The sequence below is a fragment of the Helianthus annuus genome, chromosome 1 (genome assembly GCF_002127325.2).
Source record: "Helianthus annuus cultivar XRQ/B chromosome 1, HanXRQr2.0-SUNRISE, whole genome shotgun sequence".
NCBI classification, from domain to species: Eukaryota; Viridiplantae; Streptophyta; class Magnoliopsida; order Asterales; family Asteraceae; genus Helianthus; species Helianthus annuus.
In genome coordinates this window covers 69,990,059-70,017,519 of record NC_035433.2, presented here as the reverse complement: position 1 = coordinate 70,017,519, position 27,461 = coordinate 69,990,059, and the positions used below count along the sequence as shown (strand labels likewise).

The 27,461-nt window shown below is 31.7% G+C and overlaps 5 protein-coding genes, 1 long non-coding RNA gene and 1 other non-coding gene across 7 annotated transcripts; 6 read left to right on the top strand and 1 right to left on the bottom strand.

Moving 5' to 3' along the window:
• Window positions 1-5,766: 5,766 nt before the first annotated feature.
• Window positions 5,767-6,793, top strand: LOC118490344. Its single transcript, XM_035987915.1, has 5 exons — window positions 5,767-5,848; window positions 6,000-6,084; window positions 6,163-6,277; window positions 6,377-6,585; window positions 6,655-6,793. The coding sequence occupies exons 1-5, from the start codon at window positions 5,767-5,769 to the stop codon at window positions 6,791-6,793; spliced, it is 630 nt and encodes a 209-aa protein (XP_035843808.1).
• A 174-nt stretch (window positions 6,794-6,967) lies between these two features.
• On the top strand, window positions 6,968-7,362 carry LOC118481766. The gene is made up of 3 exons (XR_004866075.1): window positions 6,968-7,036; window positions 7,147-7,215; window positions 7,315-7,362. It is a non-coding gene; the product is annotated as an uncharacterized LOC118481766 (long non-coding RNA).
• A 5,089-nt stretch (window positions 7,363-12,451) lies between these two features.
• On the top strand, window positions 12,452-16,199 carry LOC110903608. Its single transcript, XM_035987914.1, has 7 exons — window positions 12,452-12,515; window positions 12,929-13,180; window positions 13,278-13,514; window positions 13,632-14,055; window positions 14,150-15,093; window positions 15,167-16,101; window positions 16,167-16,199. The coding sequence occupies exons 1-7, from the start codon at window positions 12,452-12,454 to the stop codon at window positions 16,197-16,199; spliced, it is 2,889 nt and encodes a 962-aa protein (XP_035843807.1).
• Window positions 16,200-16,278: 79 nt separating this feature from the next.
• On the top strand, window positions 16,279-18,134 carry LOC118490342 (ATP-dependent DNA helicase pif1-like). The gene is made up of 2 exons (XM_035987913.1): window positions 16,279-16,387; window positions 16,474-18,134. Exons 1-2 carry the CDS (start codon window positions 16,279-16,281, stop codon window positions 18,132-18,134), a joined length of 1,770 nt encoding a protein of 589 aa, XP_035843806.1.
• A 4,764-nt stretch (window positions 18,135-22,898) lies between these two features.
• On the top strand, window positions 22,899-22,970 carry TRNAD-GUC. The gene has a single exon. It is a non-coding gene; the product is annotated as a tRNA-Asp (tRNA).
• A 154-nt stretch (window positions 22,971-23,124) lies between these two features.
• Window positions 23,125-23,741, top strand: LOC110936831. Its single transcript, XM_022179240.2, has one exon. The coding sequence runs from the start codon at window positions 23,140-23,142 to the stop codon at window positions 23,704-23,706; it is 567 nt and encodes a 188-aa protein (XP_022034932.1). The 5' UTR covers window positions 23,125-23,139; the 3' UTR covers window positions 23,707-23,741.
• A 277-nt stretch (window positions 23,742-24,018) lies between these two features.
• LOC110868333 lies at window positions 24,019-26,908 on the bottom strand. The gene is made up of 6 exons (XM_022117464.2): window positions 26,683-26,908; window positions 25,315-25,381; window positions 24,969-25,147; window positions 24,809-24,878; window positions 24,577-24,644; window positions 24,019-24,290 (listed from the first exon to the last, which is right to left on the bottom strand). The coding sequence occupies exons 1-5, from the start codon at window positions 26,836-26,838 to the stop codon at window positions 24,628-24,630; spliced, it is 489 nt and encodes a 162-aa protein (XP_021973156.1). The 5' UTR covers window positions 26,839-26,908; the 3' UTR covers window positions 24,019-24,290; window positions 24,577-24,627.
• Window positions 26,909-27,461: the final 553 nt, after the last annotated feature.

Sequence of the window (27,461 nt, the reverse complement as noted above, 5' to 3'; positions counted from 1 at the left end):
ACTTTCCTTGTTAATAATATATGATAAATTCTTTTCATATAAAATAATCTTTCTGTCATGGATTTAGAACATATTAAGGAATTAATATACATGCGTTTTTATGTGCCATTTTTGGTTTTGTGTGAAAATCAATATTCACCATATCTATCTACTATACTAAAGCAAAATAAAGGTTGACCATTTGACCATGATGTGGCAGCTCTCTTTGGCCAGATAATTGTGACTTTGGGCGCCATTCTTCTTTTCTTCCATATTCCTTCATTTTCTTCAATGCTAATAAATATCAGTTACCTTCACCGCTCTCTCTCTTCAATTATCTTTGTTACCACCGCCTTCTCTTCAATCGATCCTTTTCAAGTTCATCTTCTTCAATCGATTCCTGATAGTTTTCTTTGATCCATATCGAAAGTTTGTAAGTGTAGATTGTTTATTTCTTAGTTTAATCCTTTTTTTTTGTCTGAATTTTATTTTGGTTCTGAAAAGTGTTATTCTGTACAACAAACCCTAGATCCGGTTGTCATTATAGATTTGTTCTTTATGATTATTTGCTTTTTGTTTTTGTTATGCATTTTTGTGTTTAATCATATCACTAAATCGGTTTATCTCTTCTGTTTTTTGTTACTTTTTTTGAATAAATTTCGTATTGTTATGTGTATGAAACCCTAAGTCCGATTCTAAGTCCAGATCTGTTTATAATGTTTAGTAACATTATTATGTTGTTATTAAATTTTATGTTTACTCATATTCCAGATCTGTATGTTATTGTTATTGAACTTGATGTTAGATTTGTTAAAATCCCTAAAATGTTTAGCTGATATCAAAATTTCATTGTAAAAAAATGTTTAATTTTTTATTGAAATTTGTTGTTTATTCATATTCCAGATATTTATTTTATTGTTATTGAAATTGAATCTATGTTTACTCAAATCCCTAAAATGATAAGCTGATATCACAGTTTCATGGTCAAAAATTTGTTGTTTATTCATATTCCAGATCTTTATGTTATTGTTATTGAATTTGATGCTAGATTTATTCAAATCCCTAAAATGATAAGCTGATATCACAGTTTCTTGGTCAAAAAACGTTTAATTTTGATTGATTCTGTATTGTATGCACCATAAAGTCTTTGAATATATTGTTTTTAATATAAGATCTGTTTGATTTGTTGTTTTTTTGTTATTTTTTCTTTTAATTTTAGCCTGTATCTGATTTTCTATGAAGATCTGATGCTTTATGATGATTAACATTACTGTTGAAATTCAATATAAAATCTGATTTTTATTCGCATTCAAACCTGTTTTTGCAGGTTTATAGTATGCCTGTCCCTTCTTCATTAAGGTATATGCTTTTTACTAACGTATTGTATTATAATATCCATGTGACTTATCCAGTAAGTTATATTTCGCGTTTAAACCTGTTTTGTTAAGAAGAAACTTTCTGTTGAATAAAAAATCAGTGAAAGTTTTTTGCTTGGAACATTGAGGCGTCGTTGATGTTGCCAAGGAGTCTCAGGAAATGTTAAGCTATATAATTTTCTTACACTCCTCGGCAATGTCAACGACTCCTCAAAATAGTTTCTTCGAATCTCTCTGACTGATTGCTTCGTCGACAGATTGTTTCTTTTTCTCATCACAGATTTCCTGTATATTCCTTAACCGCCCTAACTTCATTATATATGGAAACTTGCCTTTTTGAATGAATAATCTTTAATTTTTTAGGTAATTTTGGAACCGTTTCCATTTGTACTCCATATATATACAAAATTGTTTTTAGTATAATGTTGCAATCCTTCACTTGAGAAGCGTTTTCTTTTTTTTGTTCATCATCATACCTCCAAATACAAGCATCGGTAAGTATATTGCACCTCTGTTTTAACATTTGTATAGTTTATTATATATAACCACAAATAGAGTTTTTTGTATTATTTATGTTCTATTTAACTGTGTAACTGATATTTCAAGTGGTATCGATATCATTAACCCTAATCACTATTTAGTATTTTGCTAAATACATGTCTTATAAAAATTCTGATTCAACTGTTTGAAACGAAAAGTATGTTATGTATGGTTATGAAATTTATATTTCACTAATTTACTATTTATACAATTTATTGAATTTCTTAGTATGGTTATTTTTATGGTATACAACTCATTCTTCAACTTATTCATTAATCCTTTGTTTGTTAATTATTTTTTTTGAATTATATTAGATTTGATGTCGTATTTTTATTGTAACCTGTTTTTTTGCAGGTTTTTAGTATGGGCGAACGTTCATCAAGGTATTATGTGGATAGTTTTTGAATTTTCTAACAATCCCTTTGTCGTGTTATATTTTGTTAACATTGTATTATGTAATTCAGTTACAGAGGACCCTGGTTCTGTAGGGTAATGAATCGAGCAGACCAACTTATTCTGGTATAGGAAAAAATTTTACTTTACTTATTTGTGTTATCTTCCTTTTTCATATTTTTAAAAACATATAATTATTATTCTATTTTTTAAATCAATTGAAAATATTTACAATTCATTTTCCCTTTAATTCTATGATTAGTCCATTCCGGATGATGCGGCTTCCAAACTGTGGGGTGTTGACAAATGCCCTACTAATGTTATGATACACAGTGAAGATGGTCGTGACTTTAATGTTTTCTTAAGCGCGTCTAAAGGGAAGTTTTTTTTTCTTTCGTGGTTGGTCCAATGTTGTTGAACACTTGGGACTAACTCAGGGATGTTTGGTAGTATTTAATCCTTTAGATCATGCTACGTTTAAGTTAATGACTTATAAAGATGGTGTTAGTCGTGGGTCTTTCTGGACATATATGCAACCTCCATCATGCAATTTTTATGTAAGACAAATGTGATTTTCTTTTCCTGATATATTCAAATATTATTTATTTATTTATAGATACTAACCTTTTTACTTTTTTTAACATGCTACAGGTCATTCCTGAATGTATTTTGCCCAAAACTTACGATTTTTCGTCAAATGATGTAATCTCTACGGTTATGATCGACAACCAAATGTTTAACGTTTCCATTTTAACTAATGACGGCAAAGTCGGTTTTTCCGCTGGTATGGATGTAATTATTAGTATGTTTGAGTTGGAGGTTGGTTGTTATTTCTTATTCACCAAAGGTTTTGGACATTTTTTCTATATGAAAGTCTTTGGAAAAACCGGGGTTGAAATCACATATCCTAAATTACATCTTGATGAGGTAAATTAAATATATGTACTTAATTCTATGTTTTATACATATCAGCCTGAAATTCATCATTTGTATATTAATTTGCAGATTGAGGTTGCTCCAATAGATGTTGAGAATGAAGTTGAAGAACAAGTACATGGTGGTGTTATTCGGTTTGTTCGTACTGCCGGTGATGATTATTTTGTAAGTTTTCATATCATCTTGAAAACTGATAAAACACATAAGTTTGATGTGAATTTAATTTACTTAATGAATATTAATATTTTTTTATCAATTTTACTTAAATACAGAGAATTCCTAATCCTGTTTCACGCATGGCTAAGCTTCATGAAGGGTTAAAAGATTTGACCATAAAATTTTTGCATCTGGACCCGCCACTGCAGATTACTAACGGTACCATACGTGAAAGAAGACCCAATGGTCGTGGTTATCGTTACGCTTTAACCTCTTGGAAGAAGTTCATGAAAGCTGCTCAAATTAAGGTCCGTGACCAGGTTCACTTTTCTTTTGATGAAAATGAGCAGGTGTTGACTATTGAGAGGGTTATACGTTACGTTAACCGTAGTAATTAGATCTATGACAATTATGGAATGTTTTTGGGCCTTTCCAGTTTTTTTTGGTTATAACATTGGTTTTTTGACTTTAATTTCAAGTTTTTATATATCTTTCAATCTATTTCTTTTTTTAACCACTGTAAGAAAATAGTTAAAAGTATAATCTATTGTTTTACTAATTTATATTCCCACTGGAACATCTTATCATAGATAAACCTGTGATATTCAAACTACTTATATCGAAAAAAATTTATTTTATATTTTCAGTATAACATTGCTGATTATTGTTTTACAACTAAATATATATAAAAAACAATATATAAACTAACTCTGCATATATTAAAAGTATTATGAACTTAGTATTATATCTTTAATATATTACACTATGATGTTACATTATAAACATTTTTTTTTAAACATACCAGAATAATTTTTTTATTATATATAATAATTGCCGAAAGTCATGTACGACATATTAGGTTGCATATTTATAAATGTTTTCATTTTTTTTAAATTTACTAATCATCAAAAATCCCTCCGTTTTTTTTCAATTTCAAATTAATAACTATTGAAATTGTTAATATGCCCCATGGTGTTTTTTATCCACTGTAATCGTTTACAAATCTATAATAAGCCAAACAAAAAATATACAAATGTAGTATACTTAGTTATTCACATTATATGGATATGTTCATCAATGTGTAATATGTCATAGTTCAATGCTGACTTTAAAACTGCTAAAGTTTTATAATGTTCCTTAATTTCAAATTCAATAAAAGGTTAATAAGGAATTTAATATTGACAATGCGTATACTAAGTTAGTTAGTTACATTTCTTTTTCTAATTTTTTATGACATATTACCATATTTTTGGACATTTATGTTGATTGACTATATTTTTAGAAAACACCTCCATATTACATATTTCCATTTTCATCTTATACTATAATCGATTTTGTTCGATATTTTAAATTTTTATACTACACAATCTTTACTTAATTTAATTTGTCTACCTATTATAAATAATTCTTTAAACATTTCACATTGTACTCAGTTTTTATCTACTCAGCATTTTCTACATCATTTTTCATACTCTTTGGTAAGAATACCAATGAGACTTCTATACTATATTGATTTATAATTTATTACAATGTGTTAGTATATAGTGTTTGTTTTCTAATCTTTACTTTGAATTTTTTGCAGAAATGGAAGAAGGTGCAATCACATTGTTGAATAATTTGGACCTCAATGTTGATAACTATACCATAAGAATACGCATTGTTCGTTTGTGGACAAGAGCTGATTTCAATAACGCTAGAAAAGTGTATTGTTATGATATGATATTCATGGACAGTGAGGTAAGTGTTCATATACGTATGTTATAATTTAAGTTTATATACTGTTAATTGTCAAAGTACGTATTATTTGTCTAAAATAATGTTGTTGTTTGGCAGGGAACAAAATGCAAGCTTTTGTTTTGGCTAAAAACGCATCTGGATATCAACATCTTTTGGAAGAAAAGCGTTGTTTGACGATTAGAAATCCTTCATTGGGTGAGAATCGTCAGAAGGTGAAGTACGCTAACGGTGGTTTGAAGATTAACCTTAATAACAACACCGTTGTTGAGGAATGCCACGAGGCTATTGGTTCTGAATGGGGTTTTGATTTACTCCCTTTGATTCAGTTGTGGAGGATCCAACAGTTGACAACAAGTTTTTAAAAGTCCAATTGGTATGATATACAATTAAAACTATTTAACTAAACACAACACATTTTTTATTTTGTTGACACTATTTCATTTTATCAACAGATGTAATTGGTTTTGTGGTCAAAAGTTTTCCCTTCGAGGTAGACACAGAAACTAATAACGGACAAAACCAGAAGAAAGTCACCTTTATGCTTGAAGACTTGAAGTATTTATTTATTTTTTCCTCTATTTTATTGTTTAATATATTATTTTTCTATATTATGTACTCTGAACTGCTATTTGATTTATTCATTTCAATAATGTTCAGCAATAAGCAGATCTTCGTGACGCTTTGGGACGGTTATGCGGATCAAATAATGGAGTATGAGAGCAGCAATCGAGGTGAAAAAAATGTCGTCGTAATCATTCAGTTTGGGAAGTACAGATTCTGGGAGGTATCGTATTACTTCAAATATATTGTGTTTTTTTTCTTTATGGTTACATTTTGAATAATTGTTTGCATTAATTAAAATAATTGTATATATATGTTCAGGGCATTTGTCTGTTTCAAATTTGTATACTGTCACCCGAGTCTTAATTAACAGTGATATTGATGAGGTTGCTGAGTTTAAACAAAGGTTCACTATCCTAATAAGTTATTTAAATTTCCTATGCATTTCTGTGATCTAAATTTTTAATTTTTTATTTTTTAATAGATTTATCGAGAAACTTTCTCCCGAAATGTCTTCCAGTTATTCTGGCCTAAGTTCTTCGGTTGCGAAGTCTGCCACTGAAGAATTTCTTTCTGACCTCACCTTTTTTTCCCATTGGGTCGTTAACCTCAATAGATACGGTAACACGGATAACAGATAGTTTTTATATGTTTTACACTATCAATTTTTTAATACATTATATATATCTTAAACACAGACGAGGTTTGTTGTCATTGTTGGCACTATCAAGAGTTTTGCATCGAACAATGAGTGGTTTTACAACGCGTGCACAAACTGCAACAAAAAGGTTTCAACCGTTACTGTTGTTAAAGAAAAGCAGGATGGTACTGATGGTTCTGAAGAGGTTACTGTCTTAGAATGCAAGACTGATATTTGTAATACAAGGACCGTTACATCAATTCCACGGTAAATATTAACCATTTTTTGTTTTTTTTTTTGTCAAAATAAGTTAATCTCATTTATATTTTTTTGCAGAATTAGGCTTTATATACGTGTCCAAGATTGCACTGGTATTGTGAGTCTAACATTGTTTGAGCGTGAGGTGACAAAGCTTTTGAAGGTTAATGCTAATCAGCTTTTAGACAACAACATTGAAGTATGTAGTAAATTGTAAATAATTCATTTTATCATATTTTTTTTATTTTAAAAATATTAATTATATTTTATTTTTCAACAGTTAGCAAACGAAGGAAGCTTTCCAAATGAGCTAAATTCATTACTCAATATGAAGTTTGCCTTCAAGATTGTTGTTTCTTCTTTTAACATCAGCAAGAAGTTTGATGGATACTCAGTCTCCAAGATGACTGATAACCCGGTTGTTTTGTCCGAGCTGGATAAACATTTTGACACTATTCAGGTATAGTTATTCCAATTCACCCTTATATTATTATTACAATCTTCCATCAATGTTTAATTACTGATTAATATGATATATTGTTTTAACTTAAAAAAAATTTACAAAATCAGCCTATTGATGAGGAAGCCGTCAATGTCGAACCATCCGATTCAAATCGTAATGATTATTTGCCTGTTAAGGTTTAGTATCGTTTACCTTATCTATTATTCAACTTTAACTCATTATATGTTAATTGTATGTTTCAAACTCATACCTATTTATTCATTTTATTTAACTAGGATTCTATATCCCAAACGGGAGACGATGTAACCCCTTGCTCAAATGTGATTAAAGTTGGCTTTACAACATCGTTTGATCGGAAGGATGCTGAGTTTGATACGAGCAGCGAGCGTGACTTGAAGCGCAATTTGGAAACCGTGTATGACGTGGATGATGTATCTTCGCAGTCTTCTTCGAAGTCGCGTAAAAGATGGTGGTGTGGATGCAGTTCTTCTAATTCCAAAGAAGAAAAGTAGTCACCTATATTTCGAACATTTGATTAAATCGGCTGTTTTTTCTTAAGTATTTGGATATTTATGTTTATTTTGACAATGGTTATAACTGTGTGGTTGATTTTATGAACATGGTTGTTTTATTGTTTAGTTGTTTGTTATTTATATCAATTGTTATTTTGCTAATTTATTTTTCTAATCCCGTTTTTTGTTTCTTATACATATGACATCATTATTCTTTTTTGGTGTATAACATTTAATAATATGTCGTTTGAGTATTGATATTATTATTTAAAATATAAGAGCTAATATGATTTTGTGTAACATAACTTAATTTAAGAACCTATGATTTAATACTTACGTATGTATTAATTGGTATTTAGAAAAAATTACATAGTAATAAGATAACAACTTTTTACGTTATTTAAATATTAAAAAAATAACCCTTCTTTAAATAATGAATCTTACTTAAAATATAGTACCCAATATGATAATTCGTTAATTTGGCAAACTTAGATATATTTTTTTATTATATAAAATTTTAATATTATTTGTTATTTTATTTAAATATAACGTAAAATTTTATTATTGGTTGATATTTGAATTAAATTTTATTATACATGTAATGTAATGTATTTAAGGAATTTATTTAATACATTATAAATTTTTAATATACACTTACCATAAATTATTTCTAATACTTTACTTATTTGTGTTATCTTCCTTTTTCATATCTTTAAAAACATATAATTATTATTCTATTCTATTATGTAATGTAAAAGGTTGTTGTGTTAATTATAGATTAAATCAATTTTATTTTTGTCAGAATCAAACTATAGGGGATGTATATGTAAATTTCAATATGGCGGTTCTAAATAAGGACTTTGTCCTTACCATACTCTAACCATCAAATCATCCTTCTTATCACTCTTATCATCCCTAGGAGAACTCAAATTGGCACCGGATCTTATCATCGGATTATCGCCGGAATCATCATTCATTTAGGTTTCCGGCAACCGAAACTAGGGTTTCTAATCTTCACTTAAAGGTAACAACATTTATGTTCCTGTGATCGGTCATAAACTTTACTTATTATCTTTTATATCTTTGATTTTATACCACTTCATTGATGTACTTCTAAGGTTAACCATTAATATTGTTGTTTTTTGTAAGATTGAGTCTTTAATTGTTTAATATATACTGTTGTAGTTTAGTTTTGTTATGCTATGTTCAAAAGTTGTTTATATATCGGATTATCGCCGGAATCATCAGACATAAATGGTTTCCGGCAACCGAAACTAGGGTTTCTAATCTTTAACAACATTTATGTTCCTGTGATCGGTCATAAACTTTACTTTAATCTTTTCCATCTTTGATTTTATACCACTTCATTGATGTATTTCTAAAGTTAACCATTAATATTGTTGTTTTTTGTAAGATTGAGTCTTTATTTGTTTGAAATATACTGTTGTAGTTTAGTTTTGTTATGCTATCTTCAAAAGGTGTTTATATACCCATCCAATAGTTTTCATAAACGTTTGTTCATGAAGAAGTATGTAATCATTTACTTAAGTTTTGATAGATACTGGTAATTAAAAATTTAAATTGCTGATGCACTAAATTTATTTATAATATTGTATCTATATTCATATAAAATTATAATTTGTTAATCATATAAATTTGAGTTTTTAATTATTTTAGTCGTCATTTTTTGTAGTCCAAGCAGTGTTATGTATATATTGGTTTTTTTGTTGTATACTGTATATATTAGTGTTTGCTAAACTACGAGAATTTGAAAATAAATTATTGTTGCAGGTATCAAAATGTATACTTCATTTGTAAAGTATCTTCTAAACCCATCCTCATTGAGTATAGTAAGTAAATCTTTATGTAATCTATAATTCCGCTGTTAGACTAATATAATTTTTAAGTTATTTTTAAACTTATAATACTAAATATAGTTAATATTAATATATATACAGGATGTCCCTATCAGCTTTGTTAATCAATTCTACGGAGAGGATTGGGCCGATAGGAAGATGCGTATATATCACTCAAGTGGGAAAATTTGGGTCGTAATGTTGAAACGATTAAAACGTATGCCAGTCTTAACTGACGGCTGGGGAGAAGTTGTTTCAGATCTCAAACTTCAGAAAGATTGTCTCCTGTCATTTCGTCCCATGAACCATTTTGGTCTCTATCTTTCATCTTATGTTAATGGCGTATGTGAGCAATCTTATTTCACAATTAATCGTCATCTAACATTGGGTTATACGGTACGTAATTTCATTAAGTTTTCCTTAAACTTTATATTTAGCATGTATTTCTTTTTAATAATATAACCTACATAGTCAACATTCAATTTGTTATGTTTCATATTAAGTAGATGATTGAAGAATCTTTTGTCCAACAATGTTTTGGAGACGATGGAATGGCTGGCTCATATGAGGTTAATTATAAGGGTTCTCCGTGGACGGTGTCAACAAGTAAGGTTAATTCAAACTATGTATTCTCAGAAGGTTGGACTCAACTTTGCAACGATCTTGCGTTCAAGAAGATGATTTATTGGTTTTTGAAAAACTTAATGATGTTATGTTTGATTTAACGGTGTATCGAGACGAGGTTGAGAAAAGGTTGAGCAAGAAGGTTGAATCTGATGATGATGATGATGATGTAATTCAGATATCTAGGGCTGATTACGATAAAGCGCTTTTGGAGGTTCGAATCTGTTAGGTATTATACTTTGTATCCATTTTTACTCTTCTATTAATTTTTTTTAATATGATTTTTCAGGACATAGAGGTAGATGATAACCAGCCCACATCTGTTAAAAGTACATCAGTAACAGTCCCGACAAGTACACCGAAGAAGGTTCATGTTAAAGAGACGTTGAAAGTAGGTGATGGCTTACATTTCACGACAAGACAAGATGTAAGTTTACAGACTCTATTATATTGTTATATTAATTTATTTATGACAATTGCCTATTATAACTCAATTATTTGAATTCAACTACAATTAACCCATACGAACATTATTACTGATACTAAACCAATGGTTGCATTTATATTATTACTTTTATACTTTTTTGTTTGTTTCTTTGTACAAATACATAGTTTAATCAATTTGCCTTATCAGTAACACCATGGAATAGTTTCAAATATCATAATAGTTGTATTCGAGTTTTTTGGAACTTCATTGTTTATTTCTTTGGTTTACAAGTCAAATATTTATTAAATAAACATGACAATGTACAATTAATTTAACAACTTTATTACGTCTGAAAAATAACCTCCAACTTTATTAGATCAATTAGAAGGTGAGTCTTGGATGTATATTTTCCTTTTTTTTTTTAAGATTAGTACATTTTTTATATGTAATTTGATGCTGACAGATTTTTGATTTAAATTTTAAAAACATAAATGAATGAAAAAAATTTCATGTTCTAACTCTATTATTTCATAACAAGTCAAAGGAAAGGGAAAAGGTAAACTTTCTGTCAACCGATCCGTCAAAGTTGATAATTTCAACCAACAATGCAAAGGCCGAAAACGTTATACAACATCTGATCAAACTGTCAAGGTATTAAATAATTTATGTATTTTATATTAAGTGTACTAATATCCGTTTGTATTGTACATTATTTTCCTTATAAAAGGCAAAGAAATGCTTAACTGTTGATAAAAATGTGTAGCATCCAAAGAAGGGTGAAATGCTTAACTGTTGATAAAAATGTGTAGCATCCAAAGAAGGGTTCAACGAAGGCAAACAAAGTTTCCCGTATCGGCATTCATCCAGAATATTTCGACTTTAGCCGTAAAGCTGAATATAGGCTGGTACTTTTTCTTTTATACCTGATCAACCATTAAAACTTTTATTATTGTTTATATTTGCTTATAGTTTTTATTCTTTCAACGCATTAAGCGGCTTCCGGTGGAGGTTGTTAATAGAGCCGGCCTGTCTGATAGATTGCAACCTATATCTGTCCAGAACTTGAATGGTGATGTTGAAGTTTATGACACAAAGACAGAGTTAAACCGTTGTACGTTACGTTACGCTGTGGATGGATGGAGGAAATTTATGGATGATAACCAGTTGCAGTTTGGACACATGTTGCATTTCACATTTGTAACTTCACAGAGGAAGATTGTGTTGAACGGTGTAACTTCAATCTAATGAAGACTGCTATAAAGTGTGTTTAAAACAGCTATGGTTTGGTTAGTTGTTTGTTAGTCTTTTGAATGGATTTTTTTTGTTGGTTGTGGTTATGAACATGAAAAATTTGCGTCGTTTCCCATGGTTCACTTTATTTAGATCTTTTGTAATGATACTAATATGACTTATTTTGTAATAGTTTTTAGATTTTGTTAGTGTTTTATATGTCTATTATAGTAAGTAATTACAATCTTCATATTTACACAGTTCATATCTTTTATTTATTTTGAAAGATGTTATAAATCTCAATTTCCTAAAAAAAAAATTTAATATATGGCAATCAAATTCATTTATGGAAACATAATCATAACAATTTAAAACTTCTAAAATTAACGTATTACATGAATATATTTCCATTTTTTATATTCTATCTCTATCTCTATATATTATTAAAGACTTCTTCCAATTTGTGATTTCTATATCCCCCTTTCATTTCGTATTGGATGATTCAATAAGAATTGATCAAAACACTCATTCTCCCTTGATTATTTCAACCTCGGTATTCAACATTTCAACTTGGTTAGTTTGTTCAGTTTGTATTTTTGTCTATTGTTATTTAATCATTTAGCATCTTATTTGTATATGTAAGTATTTTTGTTAAATTGTTTATATGAATCTTTATTTACGATTGATTGATTAAATATTACTTAACATGTGTTTCAACATACCAACTATGTAATTTAACAATTCTTTTTCTAAATTCATAGCAATGCCTAAACGACCAAAAATTGTCTCCGTATACAATGACGTTGATAAAGAAAACACTCAGCATGGTAAGTTATTTAAAGTTTTACAGTTTTTTTACCTTCTTAGTTCTTTGAGTATATAAATAGAGATGTATATTTTTTTTATACGCAGTTCACCGGAATGAAAACACATCCTCCGACATTGTTAACGGTATAGCACTAATTATTTTATTGTCCATTTATATTATTTTAGACCTTCTTACTTAGTTCACTATTACGCTAGAATTTTTTATTAATTCTTCAATTTTTTTTTTTTTTGTGTCTCTTAAAAGTTCGACGAGGCAGAAGACCTTTATCAAGCATAACGAATGGTATTATTTTATGTATATATTTTTTTTAACAAAATGAGACTTATTTTTTCCTTATCTACAACTAACTATTTTGATTTGTTATTGTTTGTTCATTATAATTTTTTCAATTTGTCTACGATTTTATAATAGTTGTCCTCCCAATTGTTACTCGAGACGAGGCATCTCATAGAAGAAAATTAAGAAAATTAATCTTGGATAATAAGAAATCAAATGTGGGAACTACATCGTCATCCCTCAATATTGATTCCACTAATATTAATTCCACTTCCACTCCGTGTGTTACATCTGATAACATAGTCAACAAAATTGGTTTTCACAATTTTGAATCCACTCCTGAGGTGACTAATAATGTTAATTCAAGTCTTTCAAGTATTGTAACAAGTAAGTATTTCTTTTTCTTAATGTTTATATATTTGGGAATATGTTCTTATTGTTTTGCATCGATATTTTTAATATGCTTTTTTGTCAATTGTAGCAGGTAACAATATTTGTAGTACCAGCAATCGTACAACGACAAAAAACGATATTGGGAATAATATTTCAACTGGCATCACATCAACCACCTGCACATCATCATTGAACCGTAATTTGCAAAGGCTATCATCTGGCAAACGTAAGTTGGTATCCAAAGCACGTATTTCGTCTCCTATACCAATGATCGACTTGACCACAGATGAAACCGTAGTACGAGATCCTTATAAAGGTGTTTCTACAGGTTAGGTTTGTTCATAAGTACTGCTACATATTGTAAAAATAATAAGTCTTAAATACGTATATCTTATTATTGTAATGAATGTTGTATATATAACTATAATGTTGTATGTTTTAACAGATTATTTAGATCACGGTGATCAAGTTATTACTTGTGAAGTTTGTTATGCAAAGTTATGGGACGCAGAGAAAGGAAGCGGAAGAAAAGAGGGTGGCAAAATATGTCATATGTTATGTTGTGGTTATGCCAAAGTTGTGTTACCGGATTACAAAACCGCGACACCTTATTATAAAAGTCTATTCATGTCAAATGACAATGAAAGCAAGCACTTTTTGAAGAACATTCGACGATACAATTCTATGTTCGCGTTTACCTCAATGGGTGGTAAGGTTGACCAAACCGTGAATACTGGTAATGCTCCTTTTTGCTACAGAATTAGTGGTGAAAATTACCATTCTATTGGTAGTCTTGTGCCACCAAACGGAGTGAAGCCTAAATTTTGTCAGTTATACATATACGATACTGAAAATGAGTTGGCAAACAGGCAATCAGTTTTTAGGTACCATTCATGAACTTATTTTATTAATAACATTTATTTTAAGTGTATATTTACTTAATATTTCAATTTGATGAAACAGGACTTCAGACAATGCTTCCTCATCATCCACTTCAGATGAAACCGATAATAAGCTGATACAACAAATCAAAGCAATGTTTGATGCCGAAAATGTTCTTGTGAAAATTTATAGGATGGTTAGAGATTGCTTCCAACAAAATCCTTATACCACTTTAAAGCTTCGCCTTATTGGCAAAAGAGAACAAGATGGTCGGACTTATAACTTACCTACTTCCTCAGAGGTTGCTGCTCTTATTGTTGGAGATATCGATAACGCACTTGAGAAAAGAGATATCGTTGTCGAGACACAAACAGGTTCATTAAAAAGAATAAGTGAATTGCATCCATCCTATCTTGCACTTCAGTATCCTATTTTGTTCCCATATGGAGACGACGGTTACAGAATTGACATACCACATAGGGGTGTCATTGATGTTACTAACAAGAAACGTCCGAATTGTACAATGAGAGAGTTTTTTGCGTATCGTGTACAAGATCGTAGTAACCAGTTTTCATTGATTCTAAATTCTCGACGCTTATTCCAACAGTTTTTGGTTGATGCTTATACGATGATTGAGAGCGAGCGACTTAACTTTATAAGATTTCAGCAACAAGATCTCAGGTCTGATACATATGAGAATATCCGGAAACTAAGATATAACGGCCAACAAGATTTGTCTAAGGTTGGAAAACGTATTTTCCTTCCATCTTCCTTTATAGGCGGGTCACGATATATGATGCAAAACTATCTTGACGCAATGGCAATTTGTAAATGGTATGGTTATCCAGACTTTTTTATAACCATTACCTGTAATCCCAAATGGCCGGAGGTTCAAAGGTTTCTTAAGGACACAAATCTTAATCCGGAGGATAGGCCTGATATTTTATCTCGAATTTTTAAAATAAAGCTGGATGCCATTTGTAAAGATTTGAAAGACCGTGATTTGTTTGGAAAAGCTTCTGCTGGTATGTTTATAAATTTACTTTTTAAAAATAACCTTAATTATATTTACAAGGTTTTTATTTTTTTTTTTTGTAGTTGTTTACACTATTGAGTTTCAGAAGCGAGGATTGCCTCATGCACATATGTGCTTATTCATGGAGAATGATTACAAACTTCCAACTGTAGACCATGTTGATCAGTTTATTTCTGCAGAAATCCCTGATTTAAACCAAGACCCGGAACTATATACGCTTGTGAAAGACCATATGATTCACGGTCCATGTGGTAATGCTAGAATGAGCTCTCCATGTATGGTTGATAGAAAATGTTCAAAAGGTTTTCCCAAGAAATTTCAAGATCACTCAACCTTGGATTCTAACGGATTTCCCTTATACAGAAGAAGAGATGACGGTTCCTTCGTTTTAAAAAATAAAATTCAGTTAGACAATAGAAGTGTTGTACCTTATAACAAAAAGCTTTTGAAAAGATATCAGGCGCATATAAACGTTGAATGGTGCAACCAAGCGGCGTCAATAAAGTATTTGTTCAAGTATATTAATAAAGGTCCTGATAGAGCAACAGTTGCTGTGGTTCCGAGCAACAATGAAAACGAACAAGCAGAAAATGATGAAATTAAAGAGTATTATGACTGTAGGTATATATCTGCGTGTGAAGCGTCTTGGAGGATTTTTTCTAATGAAGTTAATTATAGGAGTCCTTCTGTTATGCGTCTTCCTTTCCATCTTCCTGGACAACAAACAGTTTGTTTCGGTCCTGATGAAGATATTAATCAAGTGCTAAACAAACCATCTGTGAACTCATCAATGTTTTTAGCTTGGATGCAACGTAATCAAGATCCTAACGACCATGTTGCACGTACACTAACATACGTACAGTTTCCGCGTTTTTATGTTTGGAAGCTTGACAAGCGTATATGGGTTCCGAGAATAAAAGGAAAAACAATTGGAAGAATTCATTCCGTTTCTCCTTCTACCGGTGAAGCGTACTATTTAAGAATTCTTCTTAACAAAGTTAAAGGACCAACATCGTTTGATGATATTAAAACAGTTAATGGTCGAGTGTACGATACTTTTAGAGATGCTTGCTATGCGCTTGGTTTGTTGGATGACGACTCTGAGTATATTGAGGCCATCAAAGAAGCAAATATATCAGGTAGTGCAGGTTATATTCGCAATTTATTCGCCACCATGTTACTGTCAAGCACATTATCTAGACCTGAAGTTGTCTGGGAAAGCACATGGAAGTATATGACAGATGATTTTCTGTACAGATTCTCAAAGTATCATCGTGTTTCAGGTAAAATTATAAATTTCATATTATTGTTTTTTGACAGTTACAAAAAATTTACCATTAAATTTATATGTGGTTTTGATTTTTCACAGGTTTATCAATTCCTGATGAGCAACTAAAGAACTACGTTTTATGCGAAATAGAGAAGTTTTTAACTCGGAATAATTCATCGCTTCGGAGATTTTTATCAATGCCTTACCCGGATACTTCATCTTTAGATAACTTTCGCTGCCGATTGATTAACGAAGAGCTTGCTTATGACAGAACAGAGTTACAAAATGTTTATCAAGGTCAGGTGAATTTGTTAACGGATGAACAACGTGCAGTATATGAAGAAATTATGAACGCAGTTCATGGAGACAATGGAGGAGTATTTTTTGTTTACGGTTATGGCGGGACCGGTAAAACGTTTTTATGGAAAACATTATCTGCTGCAATTAGGTCAAAAGGTCAGATTGTATTAAACGTTGCATCTAGCGGAATTGCATCATTGCTGTTGGAGGGAGGAAGAACGGCTCATTCTAGGTTTCATATACCTTTGAATCTTAATGAGGATTCCGTTTGTCATATAAAACCAGACGATGATGTAGCTAAATTACTACAGCAGACCAAACTCATTATATGGGATGAAGCTCCTATGGTTCATAAACATGCATTTGAGGCTTTGGATAGAACTATGCATGACATTTTCAATATATCTAATCCATCCAGGTCTGATGTTTTATTTGGAGGGAAGGTGATTGTATTTGGTGGTGATTTTAGGCAAATACTACCTGTTGTTCCAAACGGTGGACGTCAAGAAATTGTGAATGCCTCATTATGTTCTTCTTATCTGTGGAGTAAGTGTAAGTTGTTGACGTTATCTAGAAACATGAGGTTAACTGTTGGAAGACCATCATCTGAAGTTGAAGAGATTAGTAATTTTGCAAAATGGTTGTTGGACGTTGGCGAGGGAAATGTTGGTGGTTCCAATGATGGAGAAGCAATAATTGAAATACCACCTGAGCTTTTAATTGATAGCATATCTGATCCAATTTCTAGCCTGATTGATTTTGTTTATCCGTCAATCTTGGATAATTACAATGATCCTAATTACTTTAGTACAAGAGCTATACTTGCGCCTAAGAATGAGGTTGTTCACGAGATTAACGACAGATTGTTGGCAGTTTTCCCTGGTGAAGAAAAAGAGTATCTTAGTTCTGACAGTCTATGCCCTACTGAAGATGGCAATGTTGATCAGCAAAATATATATTCTCCTGACGTGCTCAATGGTCTCAAAGTGTCTGGTTTACCAAATCATAGGTTAGTGCTTAAAGTTGGCGTTCCAGTAATGTTGTTGCGAAATATTGACCAACGAAATGGTTTGTGTAATGGTACAAGGTTAAAGGTCACAAAACTTTACAGCCGTGTTATTGAAGCTGAGACAATTTCTGGTGGTAATATTGGTTCTCGGACATTCATACCTAGAATCAATTTGGTACCTTCGGACCGAAAGATTCCTTTTGCATTTCAAAGGAGGCAATTTCCAATAACTGTATGTTTTGCAATGACGATTAACAAAAGCCAGGGACAGTCGCTATCTAAGGTTGGGTTGTACCTAAGACAACCAGTTTTCACACATGGTCAATTGTACGTAGCTTTATCCAGGGTTACAAGACGAGATGGAATCAAGTTACTAATACTTGACAATGATGGCAGGCCTACAAATAAAACAACCAATGTCGTATATAAAGAGATATTCAATGGATTGTGACTTTTATATTTTTGTCCTTTTTTTTCTTTACGTTATTTGTATCATTTTTTATTATATGCGAAGAAACTTATAACGAAGTATTTACGCATTAAAGTATAGTCACATTCTTATGTAGTATTGAATCAACAGTTATTTCTGGTAATAATATTGGTACATGATCTTTTATTCCAAGGATCCATATTTCTCCGTCCGACAAACTAATTACTTTCAAATTATATAACGTAACCGATTCAGATATAAACAACAATAACTTATTATGTTAATATATATACATACACATACTAATCAACAACCTTTTATAGATGATACCAACATTACTTACATTCCAAAATATGGTTTTTTTCAAGATATATAACTAATTGTCTTTAAGGTTAACCACTAGCTGCATGTCCATAATAAAAGTAAACATACCATCATAACCACTCATTACATGTCCAAAACAAAAGTAAACATAACATAAGTAGCATAATATAGTCCTGAATTCGAGTACACAAAATACCTTCTTCATTAGCTTAAACATTTACCTTTCAACCTGCATTAACTTGATCCACGTCTGATAAGATCAGCAGATTTCCTGTGCTTATGAATTTGAAATGCATTTTGTCACCCAGACGAAGCCCATTCTCTTTCATGAACATTGGCCAACCTTCGATTGCATACCTCACATCATCTCCGTTCTTTTGGCGCCTAACATTCTTATCCACTGTTTTTCCCTTCATGTTCCTCACTTTTAACACGTGCACTTTGTTTTTTAATCCGCCAACTCTTACAACATTAGCAGGAAATCTCTGCATGAATATGATAATTAACAATTAAACCAGCCTTATGAATGTAATAGTATTACCGTTTATCAATTAGTGTTGAAAAAACATACCATTCTGTTACCTCCCTTTTGTGTAAATTCACAGTAACCATCTTTATCAACAGAATTCTTCCTTGCAACACGTTTTGGTGCAACATCTAATATCTTCAATTTACTGCCTGATATCTTTCTAATATCTTTTTCCTAATTATTACAGACACACATAATGTTTATAATAAAATATGTAATATATATTTTAACATCTTTGAGTTCATCATAAATAAATGTTGTTATACGTACCAACCGACTGCGTGTTCTTTTTCCAACTGTTGAAACGGTTTGCATTTCCACTTCTGTTCCGCATCTCAGCGCCTTACCTTCGTCTGCCTTACAATATCCCTCAATATGTTTTCCTTTTTTCTTAATCTGTTTACACAATTTCTTATTTTAGACATCAATAACCAAGAAGTAAAAAATAAAATTCTTACATTTTTTTTTGGCAGTTTGTTTATCTCTTCTCTTATCACACTGGACGTTTCCCCCTTCGAGACTTCTTCTCCACCAACGTTCTTACTCCCCTCATCTTTGTAACCACTTTCATTCATCTATTTATCATACAATTATACTTAGTAAAATCCCAAAAGCTAATTACAATTTATATTTATCTACATAAATGGATGCTTATTACCTCACACCTAAACAGATCAACTGAATCATCGTCTTCACATAATGTCTGTCATACAATAACATACGTAAGTAAGTCGGCTTTTTTACTAAACTCTTATAATTTAGTTTAAAATACTTACAAAGTCAACGTTTTTGTAGTATGTGTCTTTAGGTATCTCCAGCACAGATTCATCAACACTTTCTTCTTTGACGTTCACATCTAACTCAACTCCTCTACGATATATCTTTATCTCAAATGTTGCGTTGTCAGTTTTCGTGAACAACAGTAAATCATCCTCTTCTATTCCAAGATCATGAAATAACTTCGGACAACCTTTTGTAAGAACATAGTTATCATTAATTTTTTCCGTCTCAACTTTCCAACTATGACCTGCTGCATTTATGTTGTAACAGTCTTTCACTGGTTCGTACGAGAAACATTTTGTGACATAAGCTTCTGGAAGCACCTGAAAAGTAATGTAACAGTTTATTGATATATATTTATGTAAATCATCTATATTTCAAGTATGACAATATAAAAAATCATTAAGAAATAATAGTATACTTACTATTATCTTTAAAACGTTGTAACGATTGAATGTTACAAAAGATTCACCACTTATGTTTTCAACGAAGCAACTGATTTCCATACTTTTGTCCTCCATTATCCTTAATCGCAATATCGTCCACTTTGTCAATTCAAGATCCCTTACTAAATTACTCCATCCGTCGGTTATAACAGATTCCCCACTTACACTTCTTAAGGAAACTGGCCAACTTCTACGACTTTCATGATTTATGATTATTTTTTTCCTTTGCCAATATACTCCGTATACATTCTTAACAAAATCAATTGGCAGCACCTGCGGATAAAGTTAGTCATTACATAATTTGTAATACAGGTTATATATAATATTTTGAGTAAACTGCCATTTTGGTCCCTGTGGTTTGGTCACTTTTGCCACTTTAGTCCAAAACTCAAACTTTTTGCATCTGGGTCCCTGTGGTTTCAGTTTTATTGCCATTTTGGTCCAAAAATGAAATCAGATCATATTTGTCTGATAAAATCTTGCAATTTTGTCATTTTCCTCAGGGGCAAATCAGGTCATATTTGTCTTATAAAATATGTCATTTATTTTATAAAAGAGAAATGATCATTTTGCCCCTGCGGAAAATGTCAAAATAACAGGATTTTATAAGGCAAATATGACCTGATTTCATTTTTGGACCAAAATGGCAATAAAACTGAAACCACAGGGACCCAGATGCAAAAAGTTTGAGTTTTGGATTAAAGTGGCAAAAGTGACCAAACCACAGGGACCAAAATGGCAGTTTACTCTAATATTTTTTAATCTTTATACATACAAGTTTTAATGACGATGGCTCTTCTAAGATTGCAATGCATGAGGGACTCATTTTTTAAACCTGCATTATACCAACATATGGTATAAACATTTAGTGTTGAACTTCAATGGATACATATATGTTCATATCAATAAGAAAATTATATTTTAAACAGATGTTCACAAACATTTTGTTGATACAATTAATATATACAATATACCTATAAACAACACTAAAGCAAATTTTCTTGATCATTACATTTATATAGATTATTAGAAATAAATAAATGAGTCAATTATTTTTTTCCAAAAATTATCATTTTACAGTGTTCAAGATGAGTTAAATATAATCTTACTTTTAATACAATTCAACAAAAAAAAATCTGGATCATAAATTTTATATTATAATCATATCTATTCAATCATCCAAATCCCACTCTTAACAAACATTTTGTCTTCATAACAATATCATCAAAATCTATCAACCAAATCAAAGTATTAACCGAAATTACATACACTCAAGCACATGCAATACATATACTCCTTCTTAAACACAGATATCATACAGAACTTTTGAATTAATAAAAACCTAACTCTGATTTCACGTATAATTCTTAAATAATCGTTGGAAATAAACACAATTCGTGAGTTGTTTGTAATACTGATGATAATTTTAGTTTGTAAATGAAATTAACAACGTTCTTACAACTGATCGGAGATGAAGTCGGAAGTGACCTTTACTAATTTTTGAACCGCCGGTGATGTTTCTTGAAGATTGTGAAGAAGGTAAGCAGATTTGCAGAAGTTGATATGATATCTTTGTAATGATGATTTTTTACTTAAATGTTATTCTTATTTGTATTTTTCATTAAATCTTTAATAATATAACATTCAATTGGACGGTAATTTATGGTAACAAATATTTACTTTTATAAATTTTACTCAAACTTTTTAAATAGATATTGTTTTGTTTATTTTAGGATATAATTTTGTATTAGATGTTTAATATTTTTACAAGTAATTGTAAATCTGTTTATAAATATAGTAATGTACAACTGATTGTTTTTTTAATTGGTCTAAAACGTACAACTGATTGTTTTTTTAATTGGTCTAAAACGTATTCGAAGTTATTTGTTACGAAACTCCAGCAACCATAAGTGTTAGAGTAACAGATTTTAAATTTATATTGACCATCCGAAAATCATATCTCATACATACACATCATCGATCCACTTTTTTTACATTTGTTGTACGAATAAATTTTTTAATATATTTTAAATTCAAATTGATATGATAACAACGTTCATTGTTTTGAAAATGTAAGAAACATATCATTGTTCAACACCGCAACATTCGCGTGTATTATCAATAGGCATCATTGATCTTAATATTCTCTGGTACTAACTTTACGTTTATTTAAATTAAAATACATCATAATATTCGAACGAAGCTGTAACAAAGTATTTACGTGTGAAAATTTAATTTTTTTTTAGCCACCCGTGTATTACACGGGTACTTAGACTAGTTATTTATAAATTAGTCACACTCATTAACTAGTTTAGTAGTATGATACAAAGTTACAAAGTTTGGTAAAAATAGTAAAAATGAAATGCCGTGCCTTTGTAATTTCTACAGACAAAGAAGATACATTACAAACTCTTATTAGTCAGATTTTCATATAACTATAAATATGATATGCGTATCCGGTATCTCTTGTGAAATGCTACTTTAAATAAGTTATTCTTTTACTTTTTTGTTATAGTTTATTCATTATATCAAATATTAAAAATAATTTTATCATACGTTTCGTTATTACTTGTTAAATAAATAAGTACTTTCTTGAAGACATAGAAAACCCTTTCTTAATATGCCTGTTGATATATTGATGCAATAACCGAAAATTATTTAATTTGTATGGTTTATGTATCACAAATTAAAAAATGTTAACATCAAGTCGTTGTAGTATAGTGGTAAGTATTCCCGCCTGTCACGCGGGTGACCCGGGTTCGATCCCCGGCAACGGCGTTCTTTTTATATTTTTTTAAAGTTATTTATTTTTATTTTATTTATCAATGATGCACTGCCTTTAACTCCTCACTTGCTTACCTTCAACGATACTCAAAACCTTTCAATTTCCACTTCAAGCCTCCAACACCATCACTTTCAAGTTTCAACCAATTTTTGCAATCAACAAATGACCAATACTACCGCCACCACCAGCCGCCGCAACCTCAAGAGCACCACCATCCACGTGATGGCGCTAGACGGAATTGTAAACGTCAACTCTCTTTTCACTCTCGGTCTTTTTCTCGGCCTAGCGGTGAACCCCGCGGACCCAAATTACACGCTAGTGGACTCATCTGACACGGCATGCCACACCACTTCTAAAGTAGCCGAAAATCTCGTGGCGTTTCATGTCTACTCTTTTAGTTCGTTCCTTTTCTCAAGCCTCATTGCTTTTGGGCTCAAACAAGCGATTAGAACCGCCAAAGATGGTGATACCCGTGTTGAGGTGAGCGATGGGACCATAGCTCATGTCAACTTAAGGGTTCTACGAGCTGGGATGTTAGCATCGGCTACTGGTTCTTTGTTTGGATGCATGTTCTTGACTCTTGCGTTGGTTAATTTGGTTCAGATCAAGCTCGGGAAAGTGGGTTGTTTGGATTGGTATAGTCTAGTCGCGGTAGGACCGTTGGTAGTCTTGGTGCCTTCAGCACTCGTTTTCTACATATGTATCGTGTTACACGCATTCACTCGCTAGTTTTTACTATTGTTAAAATAAAACCATTTAAAGTAGATGTAACCATCTCATTGTTAAAAAAAAAAAAAAAAAAAAAAAAACATATGCTATTGTTTTCGAAATGTAATCATCATGTTTGAGTACGTAATGATTAGTTTTTCTTTTTCGTACAACGATGAAAAACCAGTCTCTCGATCTTGATCTTGATTATATCGATAAATAATGTGTGAAATGAAATATGACTAGAAAATTTATACAAGTACAATAGTAGATTAGTTATTTTTTATTTAACAATTTCGACTTGTTTGACCCGTTACAGATACGTACAAGACATAACCTAAATAGTACAAAATGTCACCTTGTTACATAATGCATAGACAAGGCAAGATAACAGTATAATTTTCATGCACAGAAGTAACCATTTTTACTAGGAACAAAGCTTTTATTTCTATATATACATCGAATATCACATACCAAAGTCTCAAAAAAAACGTCGATATGCATTGAGAGAACAAAAGAAGAAGCAAAGAAGTAAATACCGGGGCATCTTTCATATGTTTCAACAAAAACTTCGAACGTCTATCTATAAAGACTCCATGAATTTCCTGCAAAATCACATTGCAGGCAGCATCGACTTGTAACCACTCGGGCAATTATCTTTTAAAAATATTCAAAGCTGAAATGTGAACATTTTGCTTTATACCACGCAAACAAAAATGTGGATAATGGGCCAAAAGGATGTGGGTTACTGACTTTTGGCCCGTTATTCATTTAACCCGTCAGAGATAAAATATAACTTGACTTGAACCGTTTATAACACCTTTAGATTTTTACATTTAATTAATGTATTGTTGTAAAGATTAAAACAGAATTAATTGAATTAAAAGATACCATAGTTGATAGCCGGAGAATCCACGTTCTTGCCTACAAAGGGGCATTGTCTTAATAATAAAGCGACCCTGCATAAAAAAAACAAGTAGAACGTCATCTACTTTTTAAACCAAATAATTTAAAAGATTTTTATGCATTAAGTATACACTTTGGGCGACTTTCAACGCAAACTGACCCGTTGCCTTTTATAACAGGCAGAAATTTGCCACCTTATTACAACTAAGTAACTAACCTTCCCACCAATTTCCTCTAGAGGCACTGTGCATATGATTAGGATCATCTTTTCCGTCCACTTTCTTGAACTAAAAATACGAAATAAAACCATAATTTCATCAAATGGGCTCGCTCGTATTGTTTTTGAATAATTATTAATATATACAAAGTATACTCACTTTAGAATATGACTGTGAAGTCGGGTCACTTGAAGAACAAACATACATATCTTCTTGTCCACCGTAAAATAAAGATGAACTTAGGGGAGACGGTTCAACGCTCTCCTGAAAGATTGACCTCCTCTCCATGTTCGTTACACTACTATTTGCACTTGCAGTATTCTTGGCTACATTCTCAGCTGCTCAAGAATATATTAATAAAACATTAATTGCATATTTAATTAGCATTTCATGATCTAAGACGTAAATGTTCATTAAACACAATGTAAGTTGGCACATCAGACTCCACAATGCAACAGAAAAATAACAATTTAAAGTTTTAAACCAATAAAGAAAATATTCTTACCTGAAGTTCCATGGGTTGTAGTCCGCACCTGGCTCTGCAAAGTCTCTTTTTGCATCGGTCCAGTTAACTTCACAGTTTAAAAAAAAAAAAAAAACAGATAAAAACATTTATTTCTTGATAAACCGATTATGAGCTTCACCACAAGAGACATTACAAGAATCAAGATCACAAAAGTAAAGTAAAGTAGATGTATTATAACAATTCGCATTTTTAACGACGAATTTTACACCTAAAAATCACCTAACGTCGCACTTGCAAGGATTTGAACCCACAACACTTTAATGTGTCTTAACAATTCAGATTTAAGTCAATTTTAAGATTCAAGAAACTATAAGCAACATAGTCTGATGAGTGATGACGAATGTCCGGATATACGTTTTCGACCCCTTGGTTTTATAGAGATTTTAGGTCCGGTGACTCCCCCCCCCCCCCCGGGTCGGAAATCTCAAACTTCACCACTGATGAATTTTAACAATTTGCATTTAACATTCAATTTTAGGGTTCAAGAAACTGATAAGAGTGATAACAAACAAGCAACATAAGCTGATGACGTACGTCCGGATCAGTCTCGATGTTTGGACTTGGGCCATGAAGCGGTCCGGCCCATTGGACCTAACTTGGGCCACATACCAAACCCTCTTTTCCAAGGGTCCTCCACTTTCAACCATCCCCCCACCATTTTATCTTCTCCTTTTTACCATATGTTCTCTATACTTTCTTGAGGGGCGCAGGATAAGTGGGGCGGGAGGGGGCCCCCGAATTTTCCGCTCAGTAGTGTTATATATGTAGTTTTTGTATAGAAATTTTTGGGTATATACGTTTTCGCCCCTCCGGTTCTATAGAACTTTTTGGGTATATACGTTTTCGCCCCTCCGGTTCTATAGAACTTTTTGGGTATATACGTTCCCCCCCCCCCCCCACACCACACACACACACACACCCACCCCACCCTCTGTTTTCGAGGGCAAGCTTCGCCAATACTTTCTTCATATACATGATACATCATACACATACATTGATCATGCATGCATGTATGTTATACATAAGTGCATATATGATTCATTACTTGATCTTCAAGGGATGATCCAGAGGCTACTATCTCTGGACCGAAAACGCTAGATCCCAGCCCGAAAACAGATGTCGCAACATAGTCCTACAAGGGTTATAACTGAAAATCTCCAAAACCACTGGAGTTCACTTAATTAATAATAATAACAAGATCAAGAAACCCACAAACTTAATCAACAAATTTCAATAACATCAAATCATAACGAATAAAAATACCCTTAAATTCAATTATCAAAACCCTAAATAAAGTTATCAATCACCCAAATAAATAACAATTAGTGTGTAATAATAACTGAATACCGGAGGGAAAATTGAAGTGAAAATTCCGGTGGATGACGACTGTGAGTCACCGTCACCGAAAAGTTCAGCAGTGAAAGATGGGGACGACGGCAGCGGCGGCGGTGACGGCGGTGACGGTGGCGAGAGGGAGGAAGTGGGTTGATTTTTGTTTTCCATAAATGGGTGTAGAATTGTTAATTGGGAAAACAGAGGAAGTGACAAAATAGAAGTGACAAAAGAAGTTGGAAGTTAGAAGAGTAGATTCACATGAAGGAATCAAGTTATATGTGTGGTCGCACCAAACACATAAAAAACAAAACAATTAACGAGAAAAACATATAATTTGATGGATACATTGTACTAAAATTCATTTTAGGAAATGATGTGTGTAAAATGCAACATATAAAACACATCAATTAAGGTATAAAACTAACCCTTTTTAAGTACTAATGTTGGAAAAAGAGTGTTTTTGTCTTCTTTTTGTATTTTCAGGATGAAATGAGCTCAAAATCACAAAAGAAAAAAAAAGACCACTAATTCTACCATAAATACAAGAAAAGGAACAAAAGTAGACTGCCCGGACCCTCAACGGCACCTCCCAAAGCAAAAAGGAAGAAACAGAGTCTGAACACGCCCCGTGTCCAGCGAACACGGGGGCGTGCCCAGGAAGCAGCAGAAAAGACAAACCAATAGAAGCTTCCATTGCCCACCACGGGGCCGTGTCCAGCGAGCACGGGGGCGTGGTGAAACTACAGCAGGCGCATTAATTGTAATTCGCAATTACAATTAATGAAGAGAGA